We start from the raw sequence: 19114 nt of genomic DNA on the forward strand, positions 1-19114 counted from the left end.
GCCGTGCGCTGGTCCAAGCTTGGTGCCAGTTACGCCGGCTGACACCCAGTACACCACTCAACCGTGCGCTGGTCCAAGCTTGGTGCTAGATACGCCGGCTGATACTCACTACACCACTCAGCCGGGCGCTAGTCCAAACTTGGTGCCAGTTACGCCGGCCGACATTCACCACACCACTCAGCCGTGCGCTGGTCCAAGCTTGGTGCCAGTCACGCGCAGACAGGAGAGATTCGAAATTAAGAGAGGCCAACTGGTCTTCACCTCTTCAAAGTTGTTAAATGGCCATGCAGTCTTGTCCTTCAGACAATAATTATTTAGGCCCATGCACCACCCGGCATTGTAGGGTGAACGCGACACCCGGCGTGAGAGGGGGTGTGGGGATTGCCTCCTAACCCGCACGATAAAGAACCCATGGTGTAGTTCGTGAAGAGTAGGCCATGTGCCGGCACCATGGCAAAATTAATCCCAAATCGAATTTATTGTCTTGATGGAGGACAAAGTGGTATCTTAACAACCCTTTAAAGTAACTATAACGTAAAACTTATTCTAACAGTAGGTAAAGTAAGTTCCAGGATCCCACTCACCTCCCAAGAAAGCCACAACGCGTTACCGAGCACTTTAAGGGTCAAAATTTTAGAACTCACACACTTAATTAAAGTAAATGAGCACTGCAATATCAAAATTCTAGCAATTCGATATTTTTCTAGCAAACAGATTCTTTACAGGCGGCCGAATGTCCAATGGACAGGGACGCCTTAAAACCTCATTTTCACCTCACCTCACCTAGGCTCAAATTTTCATGATAGTGCTTTCCCACCAATGCAGATAATCTGCGGGATTCTATGTACACTAGTTATAGTCTGAAAACTTTTGATTTTTTCTTACTATACTCTGTTCCGTTTCAAGCTTGCAGCCGAAGTGTCCTGCTGAAAGCAGTGGGTGATTTCCGTACATACAGCTCTTACATTTCAAGACGAAATTCTTGAGCGGAGGAGCGATCTGCCGAAGAAACTCCGACCGCAAGCTTGATTTGGAACAGACTATAACCTAATATGCATGATGCATACCTACGCATGTGTTGTGCAGCACAGGCATACATCTCGGAACACACACCAGTCGATGAATGGCGGGCCCTGTACCGGGTTCCGGACAAAATATCGAATCGCAAAATATCGAAGGTAAAATATCGAAGTGGCAAAATATCGAAATAGAAAATATCGAAGTTGCAAAACATCGAAAAGCATAATATCGAAATGGCAAAATATCGAAGCGGAAAATGTGGAAATAGCAAAATATCGAATAGCATGATATCAAAGTTGCAAAATATCGAAAAGACAAAATATCAAAAAGACAAAAAATCGAATGCAGAATATCGAAAAGACAAAATATCGAATGCAGGATATCAAAAAGAAGAAAGTGTCGAAAGCAGAATATCGAAAAGACAAAATATGGAAAGCAGAATATCGAAAAAAAATATTGAAAGCAGAATATCGAAAAGACAAAATATAGATACCTAGCAGAATATCGAAAAGACAAAATATCGAAAGCAAAATATTGAAAACAAACGCTGATGCATTGGCATTTCCGACAGTTTTGTTTTGAAATGCAAAAAAAGCTTCAAAGAGGTTAAGTTGGGTTGAGTTCATAGGCGGCGGAACGGGGGGGGGGGCACCGGGGCACCGTGCCCCCCTTGAATTCTGCAAGGGGGGCACCAATAGCAAGGTGCCACCTTAAATTTGATGAATTAGTACCAGGGGCGGATTCGGGAAAACTCCAAGGGGAGGGTCATGAATCGAAGTGGTGCTCCTACCTATGCCCAAAATGAAAACCTCAATGGATTTCGGCCAATTAATTTTGGTGGTGCCCTATTTTCAGTTTTTTTATTTTCTTTATTTTTGAATGTCGTGTGATGACTGGTGCCCCTGCTAGGCCGCTGGTGCCCCTGGAAAGACTGTGGTACCTTGAGTCCCTACCCTGCCCCCTGACAAGCCTACGGTGGGCCCTGCACATGACTTAGGTGCCCATGGGCCCTGACAGGCCCGTGGTGCCCCTGACAGGCCTGTGGTGTCCTTGCTAGGCCTGTGGTGTCCCTGGGCCTTGGCAGGTCTGTGGTCCCCTGGCGAGCCTGTGGTGCCCCCGTTAGAACGCAGGTGCCCTTGTCAGGTTTGTGGTGCCCCTGGAAGACCTGTAGTGCTTTTGCTATAGGCCGATGGTGCTCCTGACAGGCCTGTGGTGCAACTGACAGGCCCGTGGTGCCCCTGCTAGGCCTGCGGTACCCCTGGCGGGCCTGTGGTGCCCCTGTCGGCTGTCAGGCCTGTGGTGCTCCTGGCAGGCATGTGGTGACCCCAGGCCCAAAGTCATGACCCATGTGACCTCCCCCCTGGGATTCGCCACTGATTAGTACTGCGATGGCTTCTTGGTAATTTGATACATGTAGGATCAATGGAATTTATCAAACGAGAATAAGGAAGAGACAAACCATAGGTACTTGAGGATCAGCTTAAAGTTAACCACACATACGGGGGTGAACTGCCATTTTCGTTTAGTAAAAAAAAAAATGAATAAAAAATCATCGTGTCAGGGCTGTGACGAAAAATAAGTGGCCTAAATCCGATGAGAAAACAGGATTTGGGGTACCCTAGGTTTGGCTCCTTGAGCTGGTGTCCCCCCCTTGTCTCAAATCGTTCCGCCGCCTATGGTTGAGTTGGGTTGGATTAGGTTAGGTTAGGTTAGGGTAGGCTAAGTTAGGTAAGGCAAGGATAGGCTAGGCTTGGCTTGGCTACGACACCCCACACTGGACCTCGCATGCGGGTTGCGAGTTTTTGGGTTTTCAGGTTTCTTCAAAATTAAGGAATACAGTCTATGTTGAGCGACACACACTGCCCACGCTGGTGCAGCGCATAATTTGTTGCTTCTACGATACTTTGACCATTCGATATTCTGCATTTGATAATTTGTCCTTCCGTTACTTTGCTTTTGATGTTTTATATTTTCGATGTTTGCTATCGACATTTCGTCCTTTCGACATTTTGTCTTTTCGATATTTTGCTTTCGATATTTAGTATTTTCGATATTCAGCGTTCGATATTTTGTCTTTTCGATATTTGGGCTTTCGATATTTTGCAACTTCGATATTTTGTGAGTCGATATTTTGCTATTCGATATGTTGCTATTTCGATATTTTGCGACTTCGATATCATGCGAATCGATATTTTGCTTTCGATATTTTGCGTTTCTATATTTTGTCATGGAATCCCGTGTACACACCGTTGGCGCCAGCGCGCACCCCTGTGGCAGGTATACTCACGCTGTCGACAAATTGCGCGTATGTGCCGTAGGCGCCGAACTGGTTGACGACAAACGGCGAGAGCAGTCCCATGTTGCCGGCCATCTGCTGCATCCTCCTCAGCTGACGTTCCTTCTCAGTGTCGGCGAACTTGACCACTAAGCTGGACGAGGCGCCCTGCGGCGATCACAGACGCAGGTACAGCCCACCGCTAAAGTAATGTAGGGTTTTACCAATCTCAACGGTTGGCTTTGACTGGCGATTGTATAATGCGGAGTGATCGAAAAGAAGATGTCAATAGCTAAAGCTGCAGCTGCAAGGGTGACGATACATATAAGCTACATTCAAAGTTTCATTGTAGTCTGGCTAATCGTTCCTAAGCTTCAGAAGCAGAACATACCCATGACTAAACCACACATTACTTCTGCTGTGGACTGTTCATACAGAGCTCCGACCGTCACAGCACCGACACGGGTCTGCGGGCGCACGGGCCGCCTCGCCCCCCCCCCCTCCCACACTTACCCACCGGCCGCTCGGTGTTTCTCAGCTCTTCTAGCCGCTGACAGCCGATTGGTGTGGGCCAACTGGCGGTGCATGGCGGCGCGGTGTTTGCCAGCCAGTCACATTCACAGTTCATAGTCATACCAAGGATGCCAATTAACAACCGCAGGCGCATGAGGGACTGAGGGAGGAGGCTGTGAGCTGCGACCCCGGTCAGGCGGCGGGCAGACGCTCCCAGCGGTACTCACAGGCATCGTCTGGCTGCCATGTAAGCTGCTGATGGCCGTCTGCGCCTCTTGGTGTGACGAGAACTTGACAAACGCGCAGCCTGTCAACAGAGCAGAGTGAACGTCCACGTGCACTGCAGCCGGCGACGGCATCCACGCCGGCTTCCAGCTCGAGACAGATCGGTGCTAGAAATTGAGGGGGTGCTCTATGCTCTGTGCTCAGTGAAATAGTATTCAATGCTGTTCGAAATAGATTAGGAGAGGTCGCTGTTACCGAAAAGCCGCTGTTAGGCCCCAACCCACTGGGGGGGGGGATTTATAGCCCCCTCTCGTTTCTCTGCAATAACGTCTAAACCGCTTGGCGCATCAACGCGACACTTTCTGCACCTTCGGCTGCATCAATTTGACATCTAGTGTTAAAATATGAACTTCGTAGCTACCATAAGTTGGCCGAAAATGACGTCAGAGTGACGTCATGTTCGGCCGATTTTGACGCAAAATATTGAACCACGAGAATCGCTCCCAAGAGCTCAGTTTTTTAAACTAGATCTAATTTCATTGCATGAGAGGACTCACAATAGACTGCTCTATCAAACTGCTATCTCAGATATTCAAAAGTTTTTTTTAGAAATATACATATTAAAATAAAAATTTATATTTTTTTTCAAAATGTTTTTGACTTCTCGAAAAACCTCAAAATATGTGATAGAACACATGCTTATGACTAACGCAAGCAAGTTTTAGCCAGTTAGCTTCAAAAATGGCCAAGTTATACGAATTCATAGCAAAAAATTCACAATTATAATTTTTCAAATCCATTTTTCAGAACGTATTTGACATCGTACACCAATATAAATAGCACCATCGTGTTCCTGAGCTCCAACTGCATCCGATAGACACGTGTTTTGTTAACCTGCGCGGGGCTGGGGTCTCCAGCCGAACGCGCGGGGCTGGGGGGTAAATTTTACCCCCCTCTTATCTCCCGAACTAATGGTCCGATTTGGAAAATTCAAACGCCAATCGAAAGATCTCATCACGAACAACTAAAAACATGTACTTAATTCAAAGTTTGAGGTCAAGGTCAAGGTCAGGTCAAGGGTACAAATTGCAAGTTTCTACAGTATCGGTCTTGCACCGTAGTTGCCGAAGAATGGAGTGATCGACTGAGACTGATTGCCCAAAACGTGTTCTTAGGCTACCAAGACAATATGCGTTGCATACAATATCATTCAGAGGTCAAGGTCAAGGTCAGGTCAGGTCAGGTCAGGTCAGGTCACCAAAAAACAAAATATAGAAAAGGGCATGTGCGACACATGTTTTATGGGCCATTTTACCCACAAAATTCAATAGGCACACTCAATAAGTGATATGGACCACCTCTGGATGAATTTCAGGTCGAGTTCAGGTCAAGGTCAGGTCAAGTGAGGTCAAATTTTGAAGTTGGTTCTTAAGGCCTAAAAAGGTCTCTATCTGATGCAGTTTTTCACGGCGAATCGAATGGTGCTATTTTTGTTTCCGTACGAGGTCTCGAACTTCCAAAAAATCATTTTTCAAAATTTTTGTGTGTCGTGACGTCATAAAATTTTGAATAACTCCCACATTTTTGAACCGATTCTTCTTAAAATTGGTATGTCGGTGCACATAGACCACTTCTCTGAGATATATTCCGGTTTTTTCGATACACTCAAAATTTTGGATTTTATAGCTATTTTCCCCAAAAAGTCAGTTTTTTGAAAAAAAATTGGCCCAAAATCCAAAATTTTCAAAAAACCGAGATAGCCATTTGATAGACAAAGTAGAATGACGTATAACCTTTTTTTGTTACGTCTTGATTCCTTTAAAAATGAAGATGCTAGTGGCGTTTGAAGTTTTGCCGTTTTTGAGGCGAAAATGGCGAACATGACGTCACTAAAACGTCAATTTCTCAAAAAATTTCAGACGGATTTCGCTCAAATTTTCAGGGAACGTGTCAAATTGATGTAAAAAAGGTACTGAAAGTTTGGCGGCGCTGCGCGCCGCCGTTTTTGAGATATTGCGAAAATTTGCGAGGGGGGTAAAATTTACCCCCCAGCCCCGCGCGGGTTAAAGAATTTAAACTTAAAAATTTGACCTTTTTTGACCGGAAAGTGGCTTGACCTAAGCTAAATTGGACTCAAAATGACCTCGAATGACATATCTGACATCATATTCGAAATATATGGCCTAAATCAGTGGTCGGCAGGTGACTCGGGGTTGTGCCCCCTTTTTAGGCGCCAGGCATGGCCATTACCCCCACCTACCAGACCCCATTGCTGTCACAACCAAGTTTACTGAAATTCCATACCTTTCTGGAACTCTTTGGGTATTTCTGCATTTCCAATGCATCAAATTTAAAACATGACACTTCCTCCACAAAGCATTTAGTATATCCCATTTAACCCTCGTACATATAGGGGCGGCGGGTGGTTTTTCGTTAAAAGCTCACGTAAAAGCCGTTGGATCACGACCAAATTGTACCCTCGAGCCAATCATTTTTTTCTTAACCTGCCCGGGAATTCCTGAGGCCAGTTTTACCAACAGAAAAATAGCCGCCTGCCGGAGTTTTTGCCTACAAACCGCTTCACATACGCGATGAGCATGTAAGTGGATAGGGTTTTACCGTTTACGTTTACGTTTACGTAATCACTGGCTTCACATACGCGATGTAAGCGCGTACGTAAGCGCGATGAGCATGTAAGTGGATAGGGCTTTACCGTTTACGCTCCGTATGTGAAGCGGTCTTAAGGCGAAAAATTCCGGCAGGCAGCTATTTTTCTGTCGGTAAAACTGGCCTCTGGACCCATAATGATCATTGGCTTATGAGCTTTTTCTGGAGGTCAGCTTGAGCCATAAAATCTCACTTCAAGAAGTTATAGCGGGTCCCGATTTTCTCGACACTTGTCTTTGACCTCCGGAATGACACGAAATGACCAAAGACCTTAAAAATGGGCAGCAGCGGCTTCCTATAGTCACGGCTAATACGCTCGTCTTTTTATGCACAGCTCCATCTCAGAGTCCGAGAGGCCGCGGGGGTCCGATCGACTCCTCTCTCTCCCTTACGCTAGCGGCTGTGGAAGCGCCAACAGACGGGCGACGGCTAAAAATTGCAGCTGCTTTTGTACGACTGTACGGAACCGCGGTGGGATGGTGAGGCGAGCAGCTATGTGAAAATTGGTATCTTATCAATGTGTGCTGTGCCTTTGACCTGGGCTAATTTTTTAACCCTGGGATGCAACAGTCACGATGGTTCCATCAATGGAGGCCCTAACTCTAAAAAGATAGGTTTTCTCAGAATCCCTCATTACCCCACCGAAAGGGCTCCATTACCCCCAAAGGGGGCATGCCCCACCATTTGCCGACCCCTGGCCTAAATGGACCATAAAAATGTGTCACGTGACCGATGTATGGTATAAAATTTCCGTGACCTGTGATGACCTGACCCTGACCTGAAAAGTACAAGTTTGGTACCCTCAGGGTATCTAAAGCATCTGTTCACGAGTGTGTACCTAAACCAAAAATGAGCCTAATCTGACTTGTAAGCCGGCGGCCAGAGCCCAGAATAAGAACAAGCCAAATACTGATGATTACTTTGACCTGACCTGTGACGTCATCGGTGACCTCGAGGTCAATGAAATTATGTTTCGCCAATCAGTTTTCCGGGGCTATCAGACGCCGTTTTAATTTTGACGATCGGCCCAGTAGTTTCGGAGTTAGGAGGGGGGGGGGGCTATGAAGAGCCCCCCCCCACAGTAGGGCGCGTTATACGCAGACCCCAGTGGGATGCGGGCTAAGAATATCTACTTGAGGTATTCTGCCCCTCGAACCACCAAAAACCGTCGTGTGTGGTCTTCAGATGGCGTCAACGCCCCAATAGCGGAAAAGGCCAGGCACGCGTCGAAAATCAAAGTGTGAGACATTTTGAGCCACGGTGCACTCATTCAGCTTCACGTGATACCAAAAACACGACTGCTAGCAGAGAGTACCACTGCGGTAATATTCTAGTATTACAAAAACTAAATGCCGTGAACGCAATGGCTAAGAACGGGTTTCATTTGGAAAACAAATCTGCTAGAAGCGAAACGAAAGGTTGCGCCATGTTCAGGCATGGAGGTTCTCCACCTCAGATGTCAAAAAATACGTAACATTGGTGTAAGACCAATTTTTTGTGTTTTTTTTGCGGAGAGTGCCTTGGAACAGTTAAGAAGTGAATTTAATCGAACATATTTGTAATATCCTCCAGCAAGAGGCAAACAAAAACCAGCCTACAACCAGTTCCGGGAGACCGGTAAAACACGCGAAGCCAGGATGAAGTTACATTCACAATTGTCGGTTAATCATGTAACTAGCGTGTCCATTGCCTGTGTTATTTCGTAGCTGACCTTGTTGACGATATCGGATGATAAAAACAAAAAAGTGCAATTATTTTTTCCCTAATCTTATAAGTTGATAAACGGTAATCGGTCAATTCTGGGATACCCTGTCGTTACACTCAGGTCTCAGACCCTAATGGGGCGCGGGTCCCTCGCCCGTATTGGTTTTGCCAGCCGCAAAAGTAAGAGGGGGAGGGGTCCGTTGGGCCCGTTTGCCGTTTCGCCCCTGATCGACCTAGCGCTTCGCGGAAAAAACGAACGTGTTGTTGCCTGTGACTAGAGGAAGCCGATGATACCCAATTCTAAGGTCCTTGGTCATTGGTTGACTTTCCAGGTCAGGTCAATGACCCAAAAGTCGGGACAATCGGGACCTGTTAGAACGTCGTAATTTTTCTATATAAATCTAGCTCGAATGTTTGAATGGACGGATTGACAGAGCCGGAGCCCACGCTAAGCAGAGCTTGTTGCGTAGACCCCGACCTCTACCGTCCGATCGCGCAATTCCGGGTAACGGGAGAATTTAGATGCCAAAGTTTAACGTGCCCTTCAAAGCCGGACACGGCCTGTCCCACTCAGCTGACTTCTACTGGCTGCGGCTGCTCCCACCAACCGCAGACCATCCCCGTCAGGAGTCTCAAATATCGAGCGCCGGAGCGTCTCGAACCCGGGCTCTCACTACCGGGAGTCCAATGCTTTACCAACTGAGCTACGGGACAGGCACCAAGTATGGCTGCTATAGGGTGTTTCGGGGTGCTGATCACTTGTTTGTTTGTTTATTGGGGCTTTAGGGCGCGCCGACTGCAAAGGTCATTTTGCGCCAATAACGTCGTGGTGCTGATCACTAAATCATGTTAGTTTTGATCACAGATGGTGCCTTTATTTGGGCCATGTCGGGTCAGGTCAGGCCAGGTCAACCAGTAGGGGTCCTGCCGGATATTCGTAGTAGGTGTTAACCGCCTCTGTTAGCTACGTAAAATTGTCACCAAAACCATTTCGTAAATGTTTAAATGTTTGCTAAATTCGAATTCAGCTCCAAAAAGTAGCCTAGATAGATCTGTAAAACTCAGGTCAATGACCTGACCTGACCTACAGGTGACTTTGACACCTACCTACCCTTATGCATGGGAACAACGTCTCATATCACATGTTTGAACGCTTGTAACTATGAAAAGACTGCAAACGCGCAGCTAATGCGAGCCGACATAGGGAGAATCGCGATTCCGGCCAAACATGGCCTCTAGAAACAGGTTACAGGTCAAAGGTCATTTGGGTCAGGGTCATGAAATTTTTAGCATAGGAATTGATTAGCTCGAGGGTACTGAATGTTTCGTTGCGATCGGCCGCTTTTTACGCGAGTTATTTGCGAAAAACCGAGGAGGGGCCGTTCGACCCCCCTCCCCCCATATGGGCGAGGGTTAATGCAGAGTAAGTTACGAAAGGTCGATGCTACTGTAGAATAAGTTACGAGAAGTCGCTTTTACCGTAAAAATAAGTTACAAGAGGCTTGTTTGGTGGCAGAGGTGAACGATGGCAAACGTTCTATGTTATTAAATACAGAGGGACCGAAATGAAGCGCGCGGTACCGCTGTCCCCCCCCCCCCCGCCGACTGATCCTGTGACGCCGTGCGGGAACTGACCTTTGCTGACGCCGTCGTTTCCTCGCAGTATGGTGCACTCCTCGACGCGGCCGTACGGTTGGAACAGCTGCTTGACGTCCTCTTCAGTCTGCTGCTTACTCAGCATCCCAATGAACAGTTTGCGGTCTTCTGGAACAAAGGCACCGTATCAGAGCGGCCGCGCCGACCCTCGACCGTGGCGGCGGGAAGTGGCGCCGGCGCGACACCTCCTGGATCGACAGCCGAAATAGCTGACCCTCTCCAGCCGGATGCAGTGTGAACTTCAGCTCCTTCTTGATTCCACTCTACAAAGAATGTTTAAGGCAATGAGAGCATTTGCGGCATGCTCATTGCTAATTTTTTATTGATTTATAAACCTAAAATCAATGTAAAAAAAAGTTTTTAGTTAGTGTAATGCGAAAGTGATGATTTTAGCCAATATGTTTTCCTTCATTTACCAAGAGGGCATCTTAGGCCGTAACCCGATGGGGGTCTCAGCCAGCCTCGCCATGGCAGGGGAGGGGGAGGCCAGGTCTCCGAAACTATAGGAACACTAGAAAGACGCGGACAAAACCAGTAGATCCCTATAAGATCTTCGGAAGTACAAAGGTCATTTTCAAATCCGGTCATCGCTGGGGTCACTGGGAGTCACCAAGCATTAATTATGACGCCAATTTTCCGATTTTGACATTTCATTCACAAATTGGCGCATAAATCAGGAACAACTAAAGCTCGCCGCAGAAAAGCGCATTGCATGGGCCTTTCAAAGCTCTTCTTGGTTATTGAATGGTGTGAAACGTTTTTTTGAGCATGATTATGATTATAATGGAAATCAGATGGATTAGTAACCTTTTGCTCATAACTAATGTAAGCCAAAAACAAATCCAAAATATATTTTCGGTGCTGGACCTTCTTCAGTGGGGATTTTTTTTGGATTTGGATTTGTTTCATTTTGGATTTGGATTTGGATTTGGATTTGGATTGGATTTGGATTTTTCATTTTGGATTTGTTTTTGGCTTACATTAGTTATGAGCAAAAGGTTACTAATCCATCTGATCTCTTCTTGGTTAGTGTAATCAGACGTGACCTCGAGTCAAAGGCTTAGCAGTCAAAGGGCAAAAAGTATAAAAATTGACGTTTTTCTGCAATACATTTTTACAATTTACAAAACACCAAAATATATAAGGGGAGATTGGGTAAGACGCCCGGCTGGGGTAAGACGCCTTTTCGATATAATATAAAAAATTGTTCATATATCGACACCTTTTTTTTAAACCCCACATCTGCTCTCCCGTGAATTTACGGGAGGCACGAAATATCTCCTTTTAAAAGTGTCCAATCGTCCGATCCTGATCAAATATGTGTGTTCGTAGGCCTGTTCTGGTATTGCTTTATCTGCCAAGACAGACACACTTGAGAAAACTCGAGTGATTGTACCTTTTTTGAAGGTCTCGACTCTAACCAACTTGTCTGAAATTCACCGGAGAACAAATGTGGGGTTTAAAAAAAGGTGTCGATATATGATTTATTTAAGTTCTTGCAACGTTTATTTCCGCTTTTTGTTTGTAGGAGCAAGACTTTCGGTTCCGAGGTGGAGTCGTTTGTTGGCGGTGAGCACTTTAATGTTTTGACATGTTCTGCTATAAATTGTTGTGCTTTAATTTTCCATCTCATAAATGGGAAAGGGCCTTAAAGTTGATTAGGTACATGGGTACGGTACTCATTTTTCCCTTACACAGAGAGGCGCTTTACGTGTCGCAACGAGTTTGTGCGTCACGATTGAATCTCGTGAGAAAGTGGACTTCAAAGACATCAACAACCTTTGTGTAAGACGCCCCTAGTATGTGGGTGAGGGTAAGACGCCCCAGAGGGCGTTTTACCCCATAAAATTCACTGTCTACGTCAGGGCTGCGGAGTCTATGTATTTTCGGCGACTCAACTCCAATTCCGACTCTAGCTTCCAATAAACGACTGACTCTGACTCCGGGCTCCAACTCCGGACTCAACTCCGACCGACTCCAACTCCGAATCTGACTCTACAGACCTGGCATGGCTGGGGAGTCGGAAGGTTTTTTTTTAGTGGCGCAAACTCCGACCCCGGCTTCGGCTTCCATGATCCACTCTGACCGTTCCTTTACTTTTTATATACTGCTCACAAAATTTCGGGTCCAATGGGCATTCTAATGTGTACTGGCACCAGTGGTGACACGACAGACTGCCTACGGTCAGACGCGGGTCTAGATGATCCGAAAAAGCTGCCCATAACCCGGGTATTTGTCTCTCAATGAGTGTACGGCCGTCCGGGAAACCCTAATGTGACTTTTTGTGGTACCGTTCTACGGCCACCGGGCTGCCAGGCTGGTCGCCGCTGCTGCAGCGAGCAGCGCAGCGGCGCAGTCTACCCGGCGGGCGCTCGGCCGCGCTGATTGGTGATCGTGGGTGTCACGTGACCAGAGGTCAATGTGGGGTCAGGGCCGCGGCGGTGGGATACTCTGGCACGAGAGTCGGTTGGGACCGGGCCGTTGCCCGTGTTGTGAGTTTGTCGGGGTCGGACCGCTTTGCCGGCTCCGTCAGCTCGCTCCACGGCGCAGCAGCGCGACTTGTTGAGAGCCGGTTAATGGGACTGGTGTCCTATTCTAAGGCTATGGTTGCGGTGGGTCGTTTACCTTAGAGATTGGACCGCAGTCCTTCCTCTGACCATTGCTGGCCCGCGGTACCCGACCTCTCCCCTATGTCAATGTCGCGGGGCAGGACCCACCGAAATGAGCGTTAAATTTGAGTGCTGCAATTTCTTGTACCCATGGCCTAACCGTGATTCAAGGAGGCGATTAACGGGTAGCGGTTATGCTCATATCGTAATTGAGTCATTGTACATTTGCATTGCACAGTTTTGTTTGTCTGTTCGTTTGACAGTGTTGAAATTCGATCTTGAGTGATTTTGTGCCATATTCCTTTGTACCAGGGGGCGTCGAAGTCTAGTTCCTACCAAACTGGCACTCCCATGCCTACGTCACCACGAGGACGCCCGAGGGCATTTACATGTTGAAGATAGGGAAATTGCCATAGTTTAGAGCCGCCTGGAGGGCAACCTTGAGATAGATGATAATGTAAAAGTGTGCTTATATGATCATCAACATGTTATTTATCCAAATCCAGGGCCAATTAATCGATATCTTGTCACGTTTTCCAGTGGTGATGCGCTAACTTTCGTGGTTCTTGCAGCCAATAAGGGTGTTCCATGGTGCGATTCAGCCGCATTATCGACTTTAATGCCATAAACCGCCACGGAACATATGATTTGCAGCTCCCTGGCGTGATAGCTGCCAGTAGGGCTCCGGAGTCGGAGTCATGAAGTCGGTCGGAGTTGACAGTTCTGACCTGAGTCGTCGAGTCGGAGTCAAGAGTCGATTTTAAAAGCAGGAGTCTGAGTCAGTCACCGAAATTCGATCCCCTCCGCAGACCTATCAGGGTTCCGTAGTCGGAGTTGTAGTCGGTCCGAGTCGACAGTTCTGACCAGAGTCAGAGTCAGAGTCGATTTTGAAAGCCAGAGTCGGAGTCGGAGTCACCAAAAATCCATTGCCTCCGCAGACCTGCTAGGGCTGTGGACGTGGAGTCGGAGTCGGTCAGAGCCGACATTTGAAATCAAAGTCAGGGTTGATTTTTTAAAGTCTGAGTCAGAGTCGGAGTCATCAAGAAACCCATGGACGATCCGCAGTGCCATGCAGTAAGGGCGCTGCCGATCGATGCCCTGAATTGCCTATGATTTATGAATTGAATGAATAGATGGCAATAAATTAGGTACCTTCTATTATTCATCCCTTGCCACTTGGAGGACTTACTTTCAGTAGAAAAAGACGCAATATTTGTTTGTTTATTTATTGACAAATATTTTTTGAGCAGTTAGGGATACAGACACAAAACACAATGATAGCACCTCGCTGGTGCAAATCATTGCTAGATAGATACTGAAATGTGTTGCCATTGAAGAATCTACTGATTTTCCTGGCGGCTCTCGTTTTCAAGTAACAAATGGTCTTGTAAGATCTCTTGATTGCTCACCGTCTGGCGTCTAGTTCAAAGGTTTTCTGAAAGCTAATCAAACGTTACCATGGCTGCTCTTGATGGCATAGCGCTTGCTGGTTCTGGATTCTTAATTGGTGGTTCTTGCGCCTGATCCTGTTGCTTCATGTTCCATCACATCACATTATATTTCTAATGGAACAGACACTTCTACCTTTTATTTCACAATCAGTCGACTTGCATTTACCCATGTGGCCTGCTGGCCCTTTTATTTCCACGATAGAATCTACCAAGTCAACTATTGAAAAAGCCTCGGATAAAAAAGCAAGAAAAGTATGTCAAGTTAAATAATTGCGACGGTCCTAGAAAACCAGAAAAATATCAAAAAGCTTGTCCATCTCACTTCCTTCACTTCATAACAAAAACCACGCAGCAAAACATGCGAAAGAGTCCTTAGCAACGCCTTAGCAACGTACTTGTCTGAAGTGCGCAATATGTGTCACATCTGGAAAATTTAGTAGCTACTTGATTATTCAACTAGAGTTGGACTATATAAGCTAGGCTTTTATATAGAAAATAAGTGTTTGCTTATTGAATTTATAGCAACTGGTTGCTTAATGCTTAACTTCGAAATAATGATTTATTACAGAAAAACCTTGTTTGCGACGTATTTGTAAAGAAACAACGGAAATAGCTTTGACTCGTACGCTATTCTAGTACATTTTTGGTAGAAAACTTCGTCCAACCTTATGTTTTAGGGCCTTGCTTTGTACCTTGTGTCGCCGCGATGTCCTCTGGTTTCGTTTACATACGTCAGCGACATTGAAGTGTTTGGGCAGGACCGATCAAAATGAGTAATGGCAAGCTTCTATCCTTCTGATGATCCGCAAATCATTTGCGATCGGTGATATCAACAAAGATAAACAAGTTCCTACTATCTTTATTCAGAAGAAACAAGCGCAGCTCAGTTTGGTTTTCGTACAGCGGAAACAACAATGGCTTATCCGGATCATCTTCCCCCGGTGAAAATGACTCATCTTGCCGCACCCGAGGCCATTTTCGATTAATGACACCCGCTGAGACAAATAACCATGCACCGCAACCATTTAATTTTAAAGGCAAAACATGTCTAAGTCATCAGGGGAGATAACACACGTTATTGGATGCTAAGGACAGAGTAAGCATCCATCAACCGCAATATCAAAAGCTTACTTTTATCATTTTAACGTGTTTTTTATGCAGCTCTCTTACCTGCGTCCCGCAAACGTCACCGTCCCACGTGAAAGACTGCAGCATCGTAAGCGAATGACAGCTGGCAACTCAACTCAATCAGTGCTGACTGCTGAGTGCCATAAGAGCTGAGAAACATGGGGTGGCTAAACTTGCCCCTTGGTTCAGCTTACCTCACTCTCCCCAAAGTATTGGCACATCCCGGGGCGGGTTGCGCTACTCAGTAGGTACTGGCACATCCCGGCGCGGGTCGCGCTTCTCAGTAGGTATGTATGTACGTACTGGAACATCCCGGCGCGGCGGCACGGTCCCGATCGCCACGCGGCAGACCTCGCCGGCGTACTTACCGTTGGAGTTATCTGAAAGAAGGGGGGAAAGAGTCGGTCAGTGACGGCCGGTTGAAAGCTAATGGGGCACGTTCTCGGGGGGGGGGGGGGGGGGCGGACGGGAAACTGGACAGCGGCCCTTGCACAGTGATGCCAATGGGGTTCACAAGTGGCCATAAATACCGAAAAGGCCCAAATTTCAAGCTTACCTAATCGAATAAATCGTAATATGGCCAGTCAGGCAAATGTTTGGGGTGTCTGAAAAACACGATTTTCATGCTTTTGTCAAAACCGGCCTCGTGTATGATTTTCAGAAGTCGTGACATTTTCTATACCGTAAAATGACTGACAGATACTTGCAAGTTTAAACGCCGCTAGCGTGCGTATTTCACAATACTCACATTTAGGTTGTGGATTACTTTTCAGGACAATTTGACATGATTTTCTATTTTTTCACGCATTTTTCAAAATCGCGTAACTTCCACGGCCGGGAATGGTTTCCGCCGCCATGCTGCTCAAATCAAGCCGAAATACTGATTAACTTCACGGAACAGTCAGACCCGACTATTCAAACTGTATCGGGCCTAGCGATTTTTATCTTTTTCCGCCAGCCACGCTCACCACCATGCAAACTATACCTTCCACGGCCGGGAATGGTTTCCGCCGCCATGCTGCTCAAATCAAGCCGAAATGCTGATTAACTTCACGGAACGGTCAAACCCGACTATTCAAACTGCATCGGGCCTAGCGATTTTTATCTTTTTCCGCCAGCCACGCTCACCATCATTCAAACTACTTAAATCATAGAATTAGAGAGATGTTTTAAACTACATTTAACGTCTCTTCAAGCGTGAAAAGTATTTATTTCGTTCTTATCTATCGCCGCCGGCAGTAATGGCGGACGCGGACTCCGCCACACGATCCGCACGATCCGCACGATACGATCTACCAGTTACCAGATCGTATCGGGCCAAGCGATTTTTAGCTTTTTCCGCCAGCCACGCTGACCATACGATCACTATCCGCTTATCATCCGCTCCGATCGGTTTCGGCAGTCAGAACCGGGCTTTAAAGGTAAATTGTCAGCTAAAATACAAAATTTGATATTTGGTAGAATCAGCACTCCACTTTACGAAACTGAAATCAGATTTTCGAAATTCGGTCTGAGTCACGAGTAATTTAATGTTGAAATTGGGATTTCACCTACTTTTTGTACTATTTTTACGTTAAAACCCACCAGATTCCTCAACTATCACTATATTTGAATCGCGTGAAATCGGAGCTTCTCAACGAAACTTCAAATCAAAAGTTAACCCTCGCCCGTATTGGTGTTTTTCCAGCCGCGAACGTATAAGGGGGGTCCGTTGGACCCCCCCCCCGCCCCCTTGCCGTTTCGCCCCTGATTGAGCTAGAGCTTCGCGGAAAAACGAGCGTGCTGCCCGTGACGAGAAGAGGCCGATGATACCCAATTTTAAGGTCCTAGGTCATTGGTTGACCTTCCAGGTCAGGTCAATGACCCAAAAGTCGGGAAAATCGGGACCTGTTAGAACGTCGTAAAGCGTGGCTGCTATGAGTTTTTTCGGGGTGCTGATCACAAATATCATGTTAGTTTTGATCATAGATGATGTCTTGATGCATTTAGGTCAGGTCGGGTCAGGTCAGGTCAGGTCAACCAGTAGGGGTCCTGTCGGGTATTCGTAGTAGGTGTCAACGGCCTCTGACAGCTTCGTAACATGTTACGAAGGCACCAAAACTACTTGGTAAATGTTCGTATGGTTGCTAAATTCGAAATCAGCTCCAAAAACTGGCCTAGAAACATGTAAAACTCGAAACATCAAAGGTCAATGACCTGACCTGACCTTCAGGTGACCTTGACACCCACTCTAGTGCATGGGGGCAACATCATATCACATGTTTAAACGCTTGAAACCACGAAAAGACTGCAAACACGCGGCTAATGCGAGCCGACATACGCCGAATCGCGATTCCGGTCAAGCATGGTCTCGAAAAGTAGGTCACAGGTCAAAGGTCATTTGGGTTAGGGTCATGAAATTTTCAGGGTAGGTGTAAAATTGATTAACGGGAGGGTACTGGAAGTTTCGTTGCGATCGGCCGCTTTTTACGCGAGTTATTTGCGAAAAAAACCGAGGGGGGTCCGTTCGACGCCCCTATACGGGCGAGGGTTAATTTACGATTTTGCCGAATATCAACATAATAAAATCATCCTAGGTTATGAAAATTCTGAATGTATTACTAGAGTTAAATTTTTTCAAAAACCATTGGCGTTTCGCATTTTTCATTTTGCAAAAAGAAAGCAGAAATCGATTCGCCGATGCTGTGGCTTCGGACAAGCTTTGAAGATTAGTAAACATTAGTACCATTCACTCAACGTTGGCGCCGGAATTCCCGGCTTTGGACCCGGCGAATCGATCCGCCGCAAAAGTAGGTAAACAAAGCCGGGTTCAAGGTAGGTACGTTTTTCGGCTACTAGTCGTTTATTGTTTTCGTTTCCGAAAACAATAAACGACTAGTAGCCGAAAAACGTACCTACCTTGAATTAAGATGTCTAGTCGCAAAAGGTTGAAAGTCGGGTTGACGAGATTCAACGTTCGGGTAGGTACGAAGGCATTTGGTTGTGTGTTGACATCATTTTTTGCCTTTTTCTTTAAATGTGGAACGGGCGCGAGGCTTATATTGAAAAAAATAACGTTGTAGCTTGCCTTCGGAAATTGCGTGATAGATGAATGAAGTGCGCCATTCAAGGTGACAATTTCGCCGTCGGCCATCATGAAAATAGTGATGAAGGCTTTTCGCATGTACTATTTTAGACTCGCAAGCGACTCTGGAATCATTTATCGAAAGATCGTGTTTGAAGAATCTGGTAAGTCTGAAACCTGCACAGAACGACTTCTAAAATTTTAACTGTGCAATCTAATAAAAATGAAAATGGTGATAGTTTCCCTTTAAGGTCAAATAACACTTCATTAGGCGCTACGCGGCGAGGGAAACACGGTATACTTTATCAACGCAATACCATGGATAAGTACAAGCTTGATATCAAAAGTTATTGCAGTAAAGCATTTTCCGCAAAAGCGTCAATTCTGAGAGTCTGAGAGTGCGGCTGCGGCCGCGGCTGACACAGCTGGCTGTGGGGCGCCGCTCAGCTCTCCTAGTCGGAGGGTCGTGAGTCGGGCGCCGCTCAGCTCTCCTTGTCGGAGGGTCGTGAGTCGGGCGCTCCGCCGTTATTGGATTCCTATCGGGCGGCCCGGCCCGGCCCGGCCCGGCCCGGCCCGACGCGGCCGGTCGGTCGATGCGCGGCTGTCAAATCGTCCTGCGTCTGCTGCCGGCCGCGTATTGCAGGGCCGGTCGGCCGGGTTCCGACCACGAATCGTGGGACGGAGTCGAGCAATCAGTTTAACATTTTTACAGCTTAGACGGAAAAGATGTATAAGCAGGTGTGCCAAAAAAAGGCGGCGCTTCGCGCCAATGTTTTCCACATTTCTGCGAAAAACCACGGGG

General features: G+C 46.6%; 1 protein-coding gene across 1 annotated transcript in view; it reads right to left on the reverse strand.

Moving 5' to 3' along the window:
• Positions 1-19114, reverse strand: part of LOC122378628 (CUGBP Elav-like family member 3-A) — a 231918-nt gene that overhangs the window by 52600 nt on the left and 160204 nt on the right. The window contains exons 4-7 of the mRNA XM_043359921.1: positions 15617-15628; positions 10040-10168; positions 4036-4115; positions 3308-3463 (exon numbers count right to left, since the gene is read on the reverse strand). Of these exons, the coding sequence (XP_043215856.1) occupies positions 3308-3463; positions 4036-4115; positions 10040-10168; positions 15617-15628 (377 nt within the window). The remainder of the gene's footprint in view (positions 1-3307; positions 3464-4035; positions 4116-10039; positions 10169-15616; positions 15629-19114) is intronic.

Source organism: Amphibalanus amphitrite, unplaced genomic scaffold (assembly GCF_019059575.1).
Source record: "Amphibalanus amphitrite isolate SeventyFive unplaced genomic scaffold, NRLGWU_Aamphi_draft 000000F_arrow, whole genome shotgun sequence".
NCBI lineage: Eukaryota > Metazoa > Arthropoda > Thecostraca > Balanomorpha > Balanidae > Amphibalanus > Amphibalanus amphitrite.